Source organism: Nerophis ophidion, linkage group LG11, assembly GCF_033978795.1.
Source record: "Nerophis ophidion isolate RoL-2023_Sa linkage group LG11, RoL_Noph_v1.0, whole genome shotgun sequence".
NCBI lineage: Eukaryota > Metazoa > Chordata > Actinopteri > Syngnathiformes > Syngnathidae > Nerophis > Nerophis ophidion.
In genome coordinates, this window is record NC_084621.1 from 43,309,292 (window position 1) to 43,328,971 (window position 19,680).

At 37.8% G+C, this 19,680-nt stretch overlaps 2 protein-coding genes across 5 annotated transcripts in view; one reads left to right on the plus strand and one right to left on the minus strand.

Annotated features, from left to right (window-relative positions):
- si:dkey-34d22.1 (discoidin, CUB and LCCL domain-containing protein 1) overlaps window positions 1–3,073 on the minus strand; it is a 25,686-nt gene extending 22,613 nt beyond the window's left edge. For all 3 annotated transcript variants that reach the window (XM_061916068.1, XM_061916066.1, XM_061916069.1), the window contains exon 1: window positions 2,879–3,073. In XM_061916068.1, the coding sequence (XP_061772052.1) occupies window positions 2,879–2,981 (103 nt within the window). In that variant the 5' untranslated portion in view covers window positions 2,982–3,073. The remainder of the gene's footprint in view (window positions 1–2,878) is intronic.
- Window positions 3,074–3,309: 236 nt separating this feature from the next.
- Window positions 3,310–19,680, plus strand: part of LOC133562153 (glucocorticoid modulatory element-binding protein 1-like) — a 46,139-nt gene continuing 29,768 nt past the window's right edge. Inside the window, exons 1-6 of one of the 2 annotated variants that reach the window (XM_061916072.1) lie at window positions 3,310–3,717; window positions 9,546–9,639; window positions 9,984–10,042; window positions 10,277–10,398; window positions 10,506–10,609; window positions 16,310–16,494. In XM_061916072.1, coding sequence (XP_061772056.1) covers window positions 3,495–3,717; window positions 9,546–9,639; window positions 9,984–10,042; window positions 10,277–10,398; window positions 10,506–10,609; window positions 16,310–16,494 — 787 coding nt within the window. In that variant the 5' untranslated portion in view covers window positions 3,310–3,494. Of the gene's footprint in view, window positions 3,718–9,507; window positions 9,640–9,983; window positions 10,043–10,276; window positions 10,399–10,505; window positions 10,610–16,309; window positions 16,495–19,680 lie in introns of both variants that reach the window. The other variant, XM_061916073.1, reaches the window with a different exon arrangement.

A 19,680-nucleotide genomic window follows, 5' to 3' on the forward strand; every position in this document is an offset into this window, starting at 1 on the left:
AAGTTTATTTTTAACATCCCCATACACACAATATGACATAATTCTCTTTCATATTATTTTCACTCTGATTCATAACATCTAACTTGTGGTTAAGGTGACGAACACTTGGACCAGACTAGAACACTAATATTTAGATTATCTGACTTGACAGTAAACAAAAGAGTAAATTCCCAGCAATAAGTGTTGTGGGGGCGGCAGTAAGTAGTGAGGTGGTCCAGGAATTGTCAAAAGCTTTAAAAATGACCCGGTCACCATCTGATCTGAGTTTCATCCTTGTAGTTCTTGTCTTCCATATAAGGCCGCTGAAGATTTGCTGAGCCCAAAGCGCAGGAAAACCTTGTGTGCTCAAACTAAACACCCTCACCCAAACTTCTACAATGCTCTTTCACTGTTATTGCACCTCCTCGGAGCCCCCTAAGGATTTCCTGGACATGCCACAGTGACATACAGTAACCATGGGCAACCACGCATGGATCTGTCACTTTACAGTGAAAGGTTAACAATGTGTTGGGCTGGGGTGGTCTGCAAAATGATCACCCCATGCACTTTCATCCAAAAGCATTTGTTTATTTCATCTTGATCTGACCTTTTTAGGGGATTATTTTGCATCCCAAATCTGTGTTTTCCACTTACTGGCAGGACTTCACAGGTCCACACAGGGATGCTCACCTGTGGTGCCTACCCCTCCATTGCATGATCCTGTCTTGAACACTTGAGGGGGAGAACATTTCTATTGTTCCATATTGTGGATGTGTCCCCGCCAAAGTTATTTGCATGTTTTCCAGCCATTACAAAGTGACTGTGGAGTTAATCATCAGCTGATGTGAGAAGTCCAACTCCACAGAGAGGCAGACAATGATTGCACCCTTCAGTACTGAGTAAAATTGATGTATTGCTTATTCATGTGATATATGGGGTTGACTGCTTGGGAGACCTGTGGGAAAGGTAAACTGATACCTGCAGGTAAACATGGTGGGAAGGGTATGTAAAGAATGTGTCACACGTAATGAACTCTTCATTAGAACAGTGGTTCTCAAGCTTTTTTCAGTGATGTACCCCCTGTGATTTTTTTTTAAATTCAAGTACCCCCTAATCAGAGCAAAGCATTTTTGGTTGAAAAAAAGAGATGAAGAAGTAAAATACAGCACTGTGTCATCTGTTTCTGATTTATTAAATTGTGTAACAGTGCAAAATATTGCTAATTTGTAGTGGTCTTTCTTGAACTATTTGTAAAAAAAGATATAAAAATACCTAAAAACTTGTTGAAAAATAAACAAGTACTGTCTTTCCTTGAATAGCCTCCGGGGCGCTAATTAATTTACAACCTTTTCTCACTCCTGCGCTTATTCAAGGCATGCGGTAAAAGTAAGCAGGCGCTAATAATTTTAAAACCTCTTCTCACCCCTGCGCTTACCAAAGGCATGCAGTAAAAAATTGAGTGCGTTAAAAAAAAAAAAAAAAAAAAAAAATTCTGCAGCCACGGCCCAGGGGTTGGGGATCACTGCTCTACAACATGTCATCGCGCCCACCTTTACACCATGCCATCTGCGTGCCGGCCGGACGCATGCATTTCGCTGCTTCTCATACGAGATTGCAATGCATACTTGGTCAACAACCATACCTTTTACACTGATGGTTGTGATATAAACAACTTTAACACTCTTACTAATATGCGCCACACTCTGTGAACCCACACCAAACACATTTCGGGAGAACATCGGCTCTGTAACACATTATAAACGCAACATAAGACTTACCCAGAATGCCATGCATCCATGACTCTTGGCTATGTTATACACGCACCCCCAACCCCGCCCACCTCAACCGACGCACGAAGAGGGGGGGGGGGGGGGTTGGTGCTAGCGGGGTGTATAATATAGCCAAGAGTCATAGATGCTTGGCATTCTGGGTAAGTGTTATGTTGCATTTATAATGTGTTACAGAACCGATGTTCTGTCGAAATGTGTTTGTCATTCTTATTTGGTGTGGGTTCACAGAGTGTGGCGCATATTAGTAAGAATGTTAAAGATGTTTTATATCACAACCATCAGTGTGATCTGTATGGCTGTGGAACAAGAGCCCTGGTTTACACATTGTAAAAAAAATGTTTAAATCCTCCGCCATTTTGAAAAAGACGACAGGGGAAGCGTCACTCGTGACGTCCCAAATTTGGCCCCGGCGTAAATGTAAGCATGCGCTAATAAATTTGGGGAGCGAGCTTGACCCGGCAGTAATTCAAGGCAGGCGCATATTACATGCCCGGCGGCAATTCAAGGAAGTACGGTAATTCAATTATAAATTAAGATTTCTACACATAGAAGTAGATATCTCTAGATATTGTAATAGAGATCCATCTGGATTCATGAACTTAATTCTAAACATTTCTTCACAAAAAAAGAAATATTTAACATCAATTTTTATGGAACATGTCCACAAAAAATCTAGCTGTCAACACTGAATAATGCATCGTTGCATTTCTTTTCACAGTTTATGAACTTACATTCATATTTTGTTGAAGTATTATTTAATAAATATATTCATAAAGTATTTTTAAATTGTTGCTATTTTTAGAATATTTTTTTTAAATATCACGTACCCCTTGGCATACCTTCAAGTACCCCCAGGGGTACGCGTACCCCCATTTGAGAACCACTGCATTAGAAAACGTTATAGCCTTGAGCACGTAAAAGGTGTAATACATAGTAAAGCATATATAAACACAAAAAAGGCATTGTCATTTCGACCAGCAACATAAGTTTAATTATAACAATGTTTAATAGAATTTAAAAAACAATGTTTTTGATGTCATGTCAGTTCGGTTAGCGAGCATCCAAAAAGGTGTCCAGACACTAATTAGCGAGAACTATGTGTTACTCACCCTCTTGGCCGAGGACACCCACGGAACGAGCATTAAGTATGACCCAGTATCCAACGAAAAGTGATTTCACAGCATCTCCGATGTCCTCCCACTTGGCTCGCATGGTTTCCAAGTCTGAGGGTAGGAATGTAAAGTGCAAGCCGCCACGGTTGTGTGTGTTCGCCTTTTTTGCTCTCCCGAGGAAAAAGTTGTAGTAGAAAGTGTCGGGTGTTAACTATTGGCCACGAGGCGCATACTCGAATCGCGATTGGCTTATCACGGCTGTCAATCAAGAAATGGACGTAGGTACTGTTCCAAAAGGGGCGGGGTTCATTGGATACTGATCTGAAGTCAGCCTGGGCTCCTATGTGAATGCTTCACCTTTGTATACAGGGACGGCCGCGCTGAACCGGGATCAAAATTGTTCATTTTTTAAAATGTATGTTGACGTGTTAGAACACACTCAAAGTATACACTCCTCCCTGTGGCCGAGGTAGAGGCGCGTTCTTTCCTAACCAGGTGCAAAAACAAAGAAAAGTAAACCACAAGAGTGTTTATAACAGTGGCGCTGTCATTTTTTTTTGGGGGGGGGGGCTGATATCGTCACGTGTTGGGTCTACGGGCGCGGGGTTCCAACATGGCGGAGAAGCGCTCCAATCAAGCGGCGCGCTGGCACATAGAAGGAGTCATTTGGGCGATTTACACAGCATCGCGTGCGAACTCACCGCTTGTCGTGACAGCGGGACAGATGCTTCACAGGCAAATGCTGCCTTCAGTGCGGGGAGCGTGGACGCGCCACGGCGCATGCTCTCCTACCTCTCCCGAGCGGAGGATGAGGAGCAGTGCCTTGCGCCACCACGGTAAGTGCGACTGTGACAATGTTGCATCAAAGTGATGCATTCACTTCGCTGTGTTTTTGTTGTTGTTTTGTACTCGTGCGCGTGGATCAGGTGGGTTTGGGTTTGGGTTTCTTTTTTTGCGCGCACGCAGTGGAGTGTGCGTGCGTTCCCGGGCTGTGCGTGACGGCGCGCCGACAAACGTCAGTTTGAGTGGGTGAAGGAGTGTGAGGCAGGCACGCAACCGCTCAGGGCTGCTTGCTAGTAGTCAGACTGTGTTGCATTTTGCCTCCTATCCATTTTGAATGGACTGTTTGTTGTCAAATTATTTATTTTAGTACTATTGGTGGGAATGAGAATGCTCAGCATAGAGCTGCTCTTTGTGCAAGCAAGACCGACTGGGAGTGTTGTGTAAATAATCCAATTGGAATTAATGCTGTTTGTCAGGATTGTTGCAACTCTTTAAATTAAGTGTATTGTTTACTTGGTGCAATATAGTCTGTAAAATGTCTAATGAAAACAACTTGTGATTGTGTGGATTATGCTATTATATTTCATGGAAATATTTTACTCCAGTATACTATATTGCCTAAAATTAAAATTTAACTTATTTTATTTTGTATATTTGTCATTAATTCCACCTATTTTCATGTCATTTACGCTCTTTATATTTTTATTATATGTTAACATTTTTATTTTCTTAATTGCCCTAGCAATTCACTGTTAGTTTTTTATACCGTATTTTTCTGACCATAAGTCGCAGTTTTGTTCATAGTTTGGCCGGGGAAGCGACTTATACTCAGGAGCGATTTATGTGTTATGACTTGATAAAATTGCAAACAGCTAAATTGATGTACAAAGTAAATTATAACCTGCTACCAAAGAATGTACAACAATTGTTCTCAACTAAAGAGGAGAAATATAACCTTAGACGAAAATCTAAATTAAAGCATTTGTATGCCCGTACAACACTTAAAACCTTTAGCATATCAGCATGTGGAATTAAATTATGGAATGGATTAAGTAAAGAAGTTAAACATTGTACTGATATGATCCAGTTTAAGAGGATGTTCAAATTAATAGTGCTTACAAAGTACAAAGAAGAAGTATTATGAGAAACACTTTCAAACTTATTGAAAATAAGATATTCTTCATCTTTGTATGTTAATAATGACTGAAATAATTAAGTACATGTTACAAAACTGCTGTGTTACCCACTCACTCATTTTGCTATTTTGATATTTTGCTGTAAAGAAGGTCAGTGAATCAATGTATTTATTTGTGGGTGCTCTGAAGTGGAAAAGGGGTAGGATTAAATAAGCTTTGCTTCTTCCTACTCCTTTTCGGACATGATGTATTGTGTATTGCGAAATGATGAAATTACCTGATGTATAATGTTGTATGTATGTCATGTTCGAAATAAACTAAGAAAAGAAAAAATTATTAACACATTACCGTAAAATATCAAATAATAATATTTAGCTCATTCACACAAGAAAGTGGTTCTCAACCTTTTTTCAGTGATGTACCCCCTGTGAACATTTTTTTAATTCAAGTACCCCCTAATCAGAGCAAAACATTTTTGGTTGAAAAAAAGAGATAAAGAAGTAAAATACAGCACTATGTCATCAGTTTCTGATTTATTAAATTGTATAACAGTGCAACATATTGCTCATTTGTAGTGGTCTTTCTTGAACTATTTGGGAAAAAATTTAAATAAAAATAACTAAAAACTTTTAAAAAAATAAACAAGTGATTCAATTATAAATACAGATTTCTACACATAGAAGTACTCATCAACTTAAAGTGCCCTCTTTGGGGATTGTAATAGAGATCCATCTGGATTCATGAACTTAATTCTAAACATTTGTTCACAAAAAAAGAAATCTTTAACATCAATATTTATGGAACATGTCTACAAAAAATCTAGCTGTCAACACTGAATATTGCATTTTTGCATTTCTTTTCACAGTTTATGAACTTACATTCATATTTTGTTGAAGTATTATTCAATAAATAGATTTATGAAGGAGTTTTGAATTCTTGCTATTTGTAGAATATTTTTTTTTAAATCTCACATACCCCTTGGCATACCTTCAAGTACCCCCAGGGGTACGCATACCCCCATTTGAGAACCACTGGCGTAAGAGACTAGACGTACTGTATAAGATTTCATGGGATTTAGTCATTAGGAGAGACAGATTGTTTGGTAAAGGTATAGCATGTTCTATAGTTATTTGAATGACTCTTACCATAATATGTTACGTTAACATACCAGGCACCTTCTCAGTTGATTATTTATGCCTCATATAACGTACATTTATTCAGCCAATTGTTCACTATTCTTTAGTTATATTAAATAGCCTTTCAAATGTCTATTGTTGATGTTGGGTTTTTTAAAAAGATTTCCGCAAAAATTGCGACATATATATATATGTTTTTTTCCTTCTTTATTATGCATTTTCGGCAGGTGCGACTTATACTCCAGAGCGACTTATACTCCGAAAAATGCGGTACTCATATTAGTGTATGAGCATTTAATTTTTTTCCAGTATCCTTGTTTTCTTACATTCATGTTGGCATGCACAGGAACATACTTTACAACATAAGCAAATTATGTATTGTAAGTCAGTGTGGAAAAGTTATGGTATGCATGTGTTTATCAAAAGGGGCCTAATTAAATAAGCCGGGTTCCTTCCTGCTCCTATTGGGACATGTTGAAATGTAACCATGTGATGTTCCTTACTCACACTGTTAAAGGCCTACTGAAATTAGATTTTCCTATTCAAACGGGGATAGTAGGTCCATTCTATGTGTCATACTTGATCATTTCGCGATATTGCCATATTTTTGCTGAAAGGATTTAGTAGAGAACATCGACGATAAAGTTTGCAACTTTTGGTCGCTAATAAAAAAGCCTTGCCTGTACCGGAAGTAGCAGACGATGTGCGCGTGACGTCACGGGTTGTAGAGCTCTTCACATCTGAACATTGTTTACAATCATGGCCACCAGCAGCAAGAGCGATTCGGACCGAGAAAGCGACGATTTCCCCATTAATTTGAGCTGGATGAGGAAAGTGAGAGTGAAGGACTAGAAAAAAAAAAGACAGGGCAGTGGGAGCGATCCTGATGTTATTAGACACATTTACTAGGATAATTCTGGAAAATCCCGTATCTGCTTATTGTGTTACTAGTGTTTTAGTGAGATTATATCGTCGTACCTGAAAGTCGGAGGGGTGTGGCCACGGGTGTGGTGACCGGCAGTGTCTTTGAGGGAAGCCATGTTTCTCGACTAGGCAAAGCGAAGGCAGCCGGTCGGGCCGGGCTGTGCTTTTTTCCCCCCTCCTCCATGGTGGAAGCCCACGTTCGGGGGTGGCCGGTCGGAGGAGGCAATAAAGTCCGCAGCTGCCTCTTTGACAGGTGCCACGAGGAACGACGCAAGCTCCGCTCATGTCTACGATAAGAGCCGACTTATTACCACAATTTTATCACCGAAACCTGCCGGTTGACATGTGGTAGGGTACCATGTTCGCTTGACCGCTCTGTTCCATAGTAAAGCTTCACCTTGGGGAATGTAAACAAGGAAACACCGGCTGTGTTTGCGTTGCTAAAGGTGGCCGCAATAGACCGCTTCCCACCTACATCTTTCTTCTTTGACATCTCCATTATTAATTGAACAAATTGCAAAAGATTCAGCAACACAGGTGTCCAGAATACTGTGGGATTATGCGATTAAAGCAGACGACTTATAGCTGGGATCGGGCTGGAACAAAATGTCCGCTACAATCCGTGAGGTCATGCGCACGTGTCATCATACCGCAATGTTTTCAACAGGATACTTCGCGCGAAATTTAAAATTGCAATTTAGTAAACTAAAAAGGCCGTATTGGCATGTGTTGCAATGTTAATATTTCATCATTGATATATAAACTATCAGACTGCATGGTCGGTAGTAGTGGGATTCAGTATGCCTTTAAGCGTATCTATAAGAAATTAATACCAAACTTAAACATCAATTACACTTGCCATATATTTAAATAATACATGGAACAAAGGCAGATAAGGTTCACAGGTTGTATAATAGCATTTTAAAATAAGAAAATATGATTTAGGATACGGATAATAGGATGTTGATAGAGGTTTGTAGCTTTGACTCAGTAACTAATAGCATGGACCCTTGTATAGAAGCAAGTGCAGGATGTATAAACAATATTTGAATTAGATAATACGTTGAGGACTAAAATCATTTTAGACAAAAACTTAGTAAATAAACATAGATAAAACTAAAAGAAAACAATTGAACACATGTGCTGTACCAGTTGGACACCCTTAATGGTATATGGCAAAGGTGTCAAACTCATTTAAATCGGGGGCCACATGGAGAAAAATCTACTCCCAAGTGGGCCAGCCTCGTAAAATCACGGCACAATAACTTCAAAATGAAGACAATTTCAGTTTGTTTTCTTTGTTTGAAAATAGAACAAGCACATTCTGAAAGTGTAAAAATCATAATGTTGTCGTCGGTTTTTTTTTTTACACTTACATGTTGTTAATAGTATTCTTTCTTTATTTGTCGTTATTTATACTTTCTGAATAATTGATGTAAAAATGTTCATCAGTCGACTCATTGGTGTTAATTTTTCATCTTTAAGATAAAACAATTATATCAAATTTAAAATTGCAGTAGGTTATTTATGTAGTTTGCTCAATTTCCTCAACTGGTGCCCTAACATGTGTGGGGTTTTTTTTGTACTTATGTGGCATCATCTACAAAGACACAAATAATTGCTATTACGACATCCAATGGACACATTTAAAACAACAGTTTCTTTCATTCAAATATTTTGGATAATTATTTTTATACTTTGCAAACTCATCCCGCGGGCCAGATAAAACCTGTTCGCGGGCCGCACGTTTGACACCCCTGGTATATGGTGTGTATAGCACACCTTTAGACTTTTCTCAATGCCATTTTGATGCATTATTTTGCTATGACAACCACGATTAAACAACAGTCCTTAGTAGAGGTTGGGGAAATAATTGATTTTTAGACGCATCGCAATTCGGTCATAGAAATTTTAAAATCGATGAGTAAACGTCGATAATCGATTTATATATAGTAAATAAAGTGATGAAGACAGTTCTAAAATTTGACTGACTGCAGTGAACCACCTCACAAAGAGATCTGACCAGCTCCTTTGGGGCACTTATGTTCCAGTTTTGCACACATTTCCATTAATTTACTAAATGTGATGGGAATTTCTTATTACAAATGGACTGTTTTTAAAAGTTGCAAGTAATAAACGCTTATTTAAACGAAAATAAATGTAAAACTGCATCAATATACATAAATTAAAGATGCATAAATAATTGATTTTTAATCGAATCGTAGCTCCTGAATCATAATCGTAATCGAATCCTGAGGTGGCCAAAGATTCCCAACTCTAGTCCTTAAATAGTACACTACCGGATTTCTTTGACCTACATTTCAATATTACATGATCACCTGTTGATCCCCCATGCTTGCTTCTTACTTGCTGCAACAATTTCTCTCCTTTTGCAGCACGTACTGTACCTTAATGCATACAGTGAAACCATAGCATCTCATGTGAGGATTACCGGTAAGTCATTTTAAACCCACCATGGGTTCAGTTCTATGGCAGTTGCATGTCAGACAACGCCGCTCCGGGGGGAGGGAGGGAGGGAGGCGCTCATTGACATGTGTTGCTGCTCCATTAAAGTAGCGTCACTGCGTGCATGTGTTTGGTCTAGATACTGCTGTTAACATGCGTGGCTGGGCCTCTGTGCGTGCAGCTCTGTGAGGAGGGGTGCTGAGGTCATTGTGTCTGCAGGGGATCTCATGATGGAAAAGGAAGAGGAGGGGGAGTCCAGTGGCAACAACCATAAGACTCAAGTCATACTGCACCTGCAGCCCATCTTGCATGGGTAAGAATGTGGTGGTGGTTATAAAAACACGTTTCCTGTTTGAACTGTACAAATATGAAAATAAACATTTAATATGTGCCGACCAGCCACCCTCATATATTTACTTTGTACAGTCCAATACATTCAACCCATCCATCCATCCATCTATCCATCCATATACCACTTGTCCCTTTTGGGGTCCTCTACATCTAAATACTTACAATGATAACTGTAAGGGTTAGAACATGGATGAATGGATTGTCAAGTCGTTGCTTTGTTTTCTAAGCTCTCATACTGTAGCTTTACAGTAAATGTCAGCCATAGATAATTCTTCTATATTTGTGACACTTTATCTCCCTCTGCAGGGCAAATTATGACAATGCAGATACAAGCAGTACAGTCTTGGCCATAGAGACACAACATGGTAAGTCAATTACATCTTAATCGCTTTTTAACCATATTGATAATTTCAAGCAAATGCAATGTTGTCATTGTTTTATTGTCGTGAACTGCAGAGGTTGTGATTGACTAATTGTGATGATGATCATGAGCACCCAAGAGAGTATTTTCCTGATACCAATGCAAAAATGCACATTCACACTTTTTTGTAATGTTGACATGTTACAAAAATGACACTCAACATTTTTTTTGCCTGTAGAAGACAGCAAATCAGAGGGAGACAGTGTGGAATATGGCTACCCCATCACTTGTGGAGAAAGCAGAGCTGTTTTACTCTTTAAGAAGTTTGTGTGCCCTGGAATAAATGTTAGATGCGTGAAAGTAAGTGGATGTGACACATCAAGTGCTAGCTGCTATCTGGGTTTTATTTGTCTGCGTGTTGCTTGCAGGCAAATTTCTAAGGGCAATCTCTTGTCTTGTTTTTACAGTTTAACGACCAGCTTATCAGTCCTAAGCAGTTTGTACACCTGGCAGGGAAAGCCACTCTCAAGGACTGGAAAAGGGCCATCAGACTGGGTGGGGTTATGCTCAGGTAGACCCATTTTGCTTTCTATTTCCATATGTCTATCCGTTCTTTTTGGTGCTGTCTTTATCAACATGCTCACTTTATTGTACAATAGTAGAACTTAAGGTGCCACATTTAAACAGTTAGTTAATAGAAATATATATTTTGCCTGTAGTAACAATCGTGTGTTGTTCAGGGGCGAGCCATACCTTTTGATAGTTGGGCCTTCAGTGGGACTTAACTAACTTAATCCACCTCTTAATACCAACACTATCTTGTTTCAATTGTATTGGATGCAACCCATCATAATGTACAAGAATGCACTATAACAAAGTGTGGAATGACATAGAGAAGGGTTTTGTGTATTGCGGATGAATATTACTAAAGCAAGAATCATAAATTACACTTTATCTTTGAATCCAATGTCACTGATATGCCCGAATCACATTTCTATTAGTTACATTGAGCATTATGTAACTTCAACTAACACAATTTATGTATGCAAAAAATGCCAAAATCTTTTATTTTTATTACATTATACTCACCAGAGATACTGATTATCCATCAACCAAATCTATCCTCCTTTCCAGGGGAGAATTCCACAAACTATGATTTTAAAACTTAAGTCTTGAGTTAATTTACTCTTAGATGGGAAACTCTGAGTGTTGAACAGCAGATCTAAGTTAGTTCAATCAATTCTGAGTATGTTGACTATGAGTTAAGACCACAATAAAAAGCCATGATCCATGGAGCAATGTTTTACAATTCACTGGGTGTTAGAATAATTTTCTCATAAAAAAATATTTTTGTTGTTGTTTTTTTTATGTATGAAAAGCACTACATAAACAAAAGTTTGATGTGCTAAATTGGGAGGTATACTTTTTGAAATATTCAAAATAATCTTTAATTTCAGATTTTGTTGGCAGGTTATTTTATGCTAATGAAATACCTACCAAAACCCGACTTCATAAATAAAAAAGTAATGAATAAAAAAATGTAGTATGTCTGAAAATATATTATATTATGTTTTTTTCCCATATATATATATATATATATATATATATGTACATATATATATATATATGTATGTATATCTATATATATATATATATATAGATATACGTACATATATATATATATATATATATATATATATATATATATATATGTATATGTAAATGTGTGTGTGTGTGTGTGTGTATATATGTATATATATATATATATATATATGTATATACACACACATATATATATATATATATATACTAGGGGTGTAACGGTACACAAAAATTTCGGTTCGGTACATACCTCGGTTCAGAGGTCACGGTTCGGTTCATTTTCGGTACAGTAAGAAAAAAACAAAATATACATTTTTTGATTACTTATTTAACAAATTTGCTAAATCTTCCACCAAAAATAATTTTCTTAGTGGAATATTTGATGTGAAGTAATCGGAAACTTGGATAGGTCAATAATTCATAATAACATTGATTTTGATTCAATATTATGTTTTAAACAATGACAGTTTGAAATAAAAAAAAACAGCTTTGTTTTATTAGTAAACGTTGAAAGTTTTTCTATATTACATTTAGCCTTTAAGATTTTTTATTTCACTTTTGTTTATGTTTTTGTTTATTTTAATAGTAATTTTAGAATGTGCCTTGGGCCTTTAAAACATTAGCTGTGTGCCGCAAATGGCCTCCGGGGCACACTTTTGAAACCCCTGCTATAGATAATAAAAAATTAAATCTGATTAATCAAAAGGATAAAAAGCAGAGCCTGGCGACGCATGTGCGTTTATCATAACTCTCTCACTCTCTCTGTCTCCGCCCCGCTCTCACGAATGTTAACGCTGTGTGCACCACTTTTTTTTTTTTAACCCCTTCTGAACCCTGAACGTACATTGAAAATACACACAACCATAACTTAAAATGCCGGACCTTCGAGGCATTTAAGAAACTCCACCTGGACAGCTCCACAAAGAGGACATATCCCGCTAAAAGAGGAGGTGTGGTCAGTCTATCATAGCCCAGTCGTTGCTAGCATGCCGTGTGTTGTTTTTTTGATTGATTAAAACTTTTATTAGTAGATTGCACAGTACAGTACATATTCCGTACAATTGACCACTAAATGGTAACACCCCAATAAGTATTTCAACTTGTTTAAGTCGGGGTCCACGTAAATTAATTCATGGTGCCTCAGTGGGCATTGTTTACACAACGTGCGGTGCACTACTTAATATGTCCGTGTCGTTCGGTTCACCTGCGAACCGAACCCCCCGTACCGAAACGGTTCAATACAAATACACGTACCGTTACACCCCTAACATATAAATATATATATATATATATATATATATATATATATATACATATATACATATATTTATATATACATACATATATATATATATATATATATGTATATATATAATATGTATTTTTTTTTCCAGTTTCCTTTATGTCAGTATTAATTGAAATAATATTCTCCTGAGCACCAACCTGATTAATAAACATTTAATAACATTTTTTAGATAAGAAAACTAAAAACTAAAAGGCACAGGTGTAGTTTATTTCTTTCTTAATAGAACTAGGTAATACTTTGATGATGGTTGTGGTGGTGATGGTGATGCTGCTGATGTTGATAATGATGTTGATATTAGTGATGATGATTCTGATGATGATATCAATCAATCAATCAATCAATGTTTACTTATATAGCCTTAAATCACTAGTGTCTCAAAGGGCTGCACAAACCACTACAACATCCTCGGTAGGCCCACATAAGGGCAAGGAAAACTCACACCCAGTGGGACATCGGTGACAATAATGACCCAGTGGGACGTCGGTGACAATGATGACTATGAGAACCTTGGAGAGGAGGAAAGCAATGGATGTCGAGCGGGTCTAACATGATACTGTGAAAGTTCAATCCATAATGGATCCAACACAGTACTGATACTGGTGTTGATGATAATGACAAAGATATGATAAAGAGTGCCACTTTTGCAATTTATGCTAAATGCAAAGCATATAAATGATGATGGAGATGATGACAATTTGTGTACCCATTTTACTGTTGTTCATTGATTTATTGTACTGTTTTATAAGAATGTCTCTCACTGCGAGCCAGATTTCCCTGCGGGTACAAAAAATGATACTGTATATCATCTAAAAAACACATAGATAAAATTAACCATTATAAGAAGTGATATACTGTAATGCAAAAAGAGTGCAAGTAACTATTACAATAAAATAATCAAAAATTTCAAAAATATAATACACTACATCATAAATGGATGAACTTTTTTTGGCTTGAGCTTACTATTTGTGAATTTTTAGCTGCTGTAAAATCCAAAAATGTTAATATTCAGCTGCTGTATGTAAAGATTATTAATCACAGAAGGGTGTGTGATGACACTTTATAGTGGTGATACATTATTTTGTCACGCTCCTAACTAAATCTAATGCGCTAATGTGACATTTTGACTGCCTAAAATATTGATATTTGACAGTCTGGTATAGATAATGTATCACTAGAGATAAAGTACCATTCAATCTTATGTTGCTGACTTAACTCAATTAAACGCAGCACATAATGGTATTATTTTAACACTGGCAAAGTAAAACAAAAACCTCAGTTTAGTAATAACAAAATTATACTTTATAATATTTTGTACCACCCCTAACTCGCACTCATAAGTTGAGTGCTTGCATTAGCAAATATTGGCTACACTAAATTGGTCCTGGTGTGTGAATGTGAGTGTGAATGTTGTCTGTCTATCTGTGTTGGCCCTCTGATGTGGTAGCGACTTGTCCAGGGTGTACCCTGCCTTCCGCCTGAATGCAGCTGAGATAGGCTCCAGCGACCCCTGAAAGGTACAAGCAGTAGAAAATGGATGGATGATGTGGTTATTGTGTATCAATGGGTTATCACAAGTTATAATGATACCTTGCAGTTTGTACATTTCTTACAAGCATTAGGTATATGTAGGTATATAGGCACACTTTATAGCCATGTATGTACAAACCCTATTTCCATATGAGTTGTGAAATTGTGTTAGATGTAAATATAAACGGAATACTATGATTTGCAAATCAATTTCAACCCATATTCAGATGAATATGCTACAAAGACAACATATTTGATGTTCAAACTGATAAACGTTTTTTTTTTTGCAAATAATTATTAACTTTAGAATTTGATGCCAGCAACACGTGACAAAGAAGTTGGGAAAGGTGGCAATAAATACTGATAAAGTTGAGAAATGCTCATCAAACACTTATTTGGAACATCCCACAGGTGTGCAGGCTAATTGGGGACAGGTGGGTGCCATGATTGGGTATAAAAGCAGCTTCCATGAGATGCTAAGTAATTCACAAACAAGGAAGGGGTGAGGGTCACCAGATTGTAAGCAAATTGTCGAACAGTTTTAGAACAACATTTCTCAACGAGCTATTGCAAGGAATTTAGGGATTTTACCATCTACGGTCCGTAAAATCATCAAAAGGTTCAGAGAATCTGGAGAAATTACTGCACGTAAGCGATGGTATTACGGCCCTTTGATCCTTCAGGCGGTACTGCATCAAAAACCGACATCAGTGGAATACTGTTCCAATATCGTACATTATAGATTTCCAATTTTTTATTATAACAAGCTCAAAAAGGAGTAAATTTGCACCTTGGTTTTGCGAGAGCTGAAGCCATTTATAAATTTGATAAAGGGGATCAATAATGAAATTCGTCTTTTCTGACTTATAATTGTTACAATGTTAGATACTTGTGTTAAACAATGTCAAAGTGTCAAATCATAAAGTTCATGCATTTTGGTGTGAGCTTACGTGCAGTTTCGGAACCCTTTGTTTGCTGGGTTTTGCACTCTGGCTACGTTGTGACGTCACAGTCGTACTTATGTGGAGATTAAGTCAAGCTCCTCTCCCTCTGCTTCAGGCGGTAGGTAAGGTATGATAGAGTCATATTTTCATATAATCTTGGCATGTACTTAATAACACCGACATGTGACATGCAGTGACAGAAATACTGCTAAATGCAGCTTTTTTTTAATGCAGAGTCTGAATCAATTGTAGAGTGTGCAGGTATAATATAATGTTTTTGAAGTTTATATTCGACCGTGTCTGGGAAAAACAAATAGCGGTGATGACTTCATGATATTCAAACAGTGTACATTTTCAAAAGGTAAATTTTCAAAAGGTAAATTATGATACTTTTGGAAAGGGTGAGGCTTAGTTTCATTTGCAACCTGGGAACGCCTGCACAAATGAAAATATTGCAGACGGACTAAAAAACTGGTAATAAAAGGGACTGTGGAGCAAAAGTTTCACCAAAGTTTATCCAATACATATTATCGAGACCACAAAAAAGTATTTTAAATGTAGATTAAAATCATCATAGGTGCCCTTTCTTTAATTAGAGATTGCATTGCCCATGTAGTCCACAGCTAGAGCCATCACTGGCCACAACAGACTACAAGGAGAATGTAGTGTAACATTTTGTCCACAAACTGCTGACTATCTGGTCTCATCTCTTAATTTTGTTTACTCGTGCTCTGAAAGACTCAGATGTCAATACACTCAACATAAAAGGCAATAGCTGATCTTTTTTTTCATTGAATGCACCAGATCTGTCGTCGGATTGCTAGAAACAACCCTGTGAGTGATAACAGACTGTGTTATGCGTTTACACTAACCTGCTTTCTCCCCCATGTAGGAAAATGATGGACTCTGGCCAGATAGATTTTTACCAGCATGACACGGTGTGCAGCAACACGTGCCGCAGCACCAAGTTTGATATGCTGATCAACAGCTCGCAGGTTCCTCCGGGGACCTCAGTGCACCCCAACCCCTCATGTTTGACTCTGGAGCCTCTTGGAGGACAAATGCCTACTCTGACAGGTACACCCTTTTTCGTTGGAACTTTCCCTTTGATACTGACTGAAGGTTCTCCCCATTTTTGCTGCACTGAGCAACACAGAATTTAGTCAATCTATCTTCCTCCTGGTACTGCGGCTTCTATCCCACCGCCAAAAACATGCACCTGGGGATAGGTTGATTGGCAACGCTAAATTGGCCCTAGTGTGTGAATGCGAGTTTGAATGTTGTCTGTCTATCTGTGTTGGCCCTGGGATGAGGTGGCGACATGTCCAGAGTGTACCGCATGCAGCTGAGATAGGCTCCACCACCCCCAGCTACCCCAAAAGGGACAAGCAATAGAAAATGGATGGATGGATCTTCCAGGATTAAGAAATATTTAGACCAAGGGCCACGTACCGAAAAACTAAATGATGTGAGTGTCCCTTTGAGGAATATACAAAACAATAACATATTAGCAATTAGCCTTTGTGTTAAGTAAGAAAGAAAATGTAAAATAGAGCTTATATAATACATTCGTACCTCAGTTTTACTTGTAATACGTTTCAAAAGGTCCATCCATCCATTTCCTACCGCTTGTCCCTCACTAGGTTGCGGGGTGTGCTAGTCTATCACAGCTGCACTCCGGCGGAAGGCACATACACCCTGGACAAGTCGCCACCTAATCGCAGGGCCAACACATATAGAAAGACAACATTCACACTTACATTCACACACTTGGGACAATTTAGTGTTGCCCAGCAACCTATCCCCAAGTGCATCCTCTTACTCAAACCAAGTCAATTGTATATATATATATATATATATATATATATATATATATATATATATATATATATATATATATATATATATATATATATATATATATATATATATATATATATATATATAAAGTTTACTATAATATATAATTTTTATATATACAATCATATTCATAAAACTTTTTTATTAAATACATTTTTAACATAACAAATATTGTAAATCATCCTTTTCAGACCCCCCCAAAATTGAACACCAACACATATGGCAAATAATTATAGTTTTATATGCAGGAAACAATGCAATATACATCTAAATGATGAATAAAATGGATAAATGAACATTCAACGTCACTTTTAGTTTTATTGAAGACTCTTATTTGCGAATACGGCAATGAGCAGAGAGGGTAAACAATTCCATAGTGTTTCTCACCTTCTTTATCAAAGTGCTGGCAGCTGTAACTTTTTCTTTGGCCCCATGTTGGCTTGTTTTGCAGTCATACTTAAAGGTGCCATATGTAATAATTTCATGTCAAGTCATCATTAAATGACACTGATATGTCAAAAGGCATTAATAAATAATGTTCTTTTCGAATACCTCTAAAACTGAAAACAGTATTTTTGCCTGGAAATCCTCGTATCAAAATAAGATTTACAGCCCCGAAAAAGTGTTATTGTTTTAATTTCGATGCCCCGCCCTCCACCGTTTGACCAATTAGAAAGTCTGTGATTGTGTTTCATCCAGGTTGCCAGTTATGCACCGCCTTCTTCGTCTGGCTACTGCCACTGGTAAAGTTTCTAAATATGTCAGACTTTTTTAAATTTAAAAGGCGTTGTTATGATTCACAACTTATTCATGACAAATACAGGAACAAAAGGAGAATTTGTATCTGGGATGCCTTTTGAAAGATGGAGACGATTGAAGGCGGAGTAAATGTGTTCATCCAATGCCAAACTTGCTAATTTCGTCCTTGATAGGCAAGTAAGGCGTTTACGTTTTCTTATTACTTGTAATAAATGGAAATGGAAATTTCCTATGTAAACTATATTGTCCAATACAGTCTATGATATTGTCTAACAAAGCTAGTATATTCGTGTAACGAATGCTTAGTGTGATGCTCAGCTTCTATTTTAATGCTGAGTTAGCATGCTTGCCCGGTCAATGACACATCGACATATAAGCTAACGGGGGAAATATATGCCTGTTAGCCTGTATGTCGATGTGTCATCCAACTGACGGGGCAAAATATATTTTTGACAATAAAACCTATGTGGATATGGGTAGTGTCAGTGCCTATTTTGTTTTTAATATACTGATACGCTGAGGAAATGGGTTTCAACATAAGGACGGCTAATTGCGGTTTCTGGTACTATATGTGTATGTATGGCACATATGAGGTGGTATTTGCTTGGCACAATACAATGCATTACATGTAATGATGTTCTATTGTGTGTATTGACATAGTAGGCTATATGATGTATGCGTAACGTGGTTTTTCTTTTTGCGTAACGTGTGTTGGCAGTTTCAGTGCAGAGTGCAATTTATTCAAATCATTCATTCATTCAATTCATATTCATTCAAGATGGCGGCACCCGGACGGACTGTGGCTTGCAGAAGCTTTTGGTAGAAATGGAACATTTGGCAAAAATACTGGACAATTCTGCAAATTTCATGGCTGGCTTACAGCGTGGACATTCCGTGATCACTTACGACCGCCAGACAACTCTGGATGTGGATGGATCGGGCCGTTTTGACCTGAAAAATGTGTGTGTGTTGGACCACCTTGCTAGCATGGGAATACTTCGCTGGCTACATTCAGCGGCTTTTGAAGCAGCGGGTATAGTACCAGTGGGGGCCGTCGACGGAAGACACGCAAGTGGTGTGAGCGGAAGCAGAAATGCGGATGCCGAGTGGGGCTAACAACAAAGCAAAAGGCTAATCCCCACAGAACACCGCTTCCTTCCATCCTGAAGCTAGATTTAAATGGAAGACGCGAGCCTGCTAGCCTGGGTGAGGAGTCAGCTAAATTAGAACAATTTTTTTCTGCTTGGATTGATTCGGAGTTGGACATGCGTTCTACTGAGGTGGCAAACTATGATGCGTTCAGTTTATCGCTGCACCAAACAAACAATCAGAAATTTCCCGTCATATCAATTCCTAGATATGGTCGTAATTATTTTAAGTGCACTACCCATGATAAACGCAACATTATCATATTGCTACTACGGATAATTTGATCAAAACAGCCCACTACCTCTAATATGGGCTTTTTAAACATAAGATCATTGTCTCCCAAAACGTTATTACTTAATGAGGTCATTAGAGACAACAATCTTAACGTCATCGGTCTCAGCGAAACCTGGCTTAAACCAGACGACTTTTTTGCACTAAATGAGGCATCTCCTCCTAACTATACGAATGCGCATATTGCCCGTCCCCTTAAAAGGG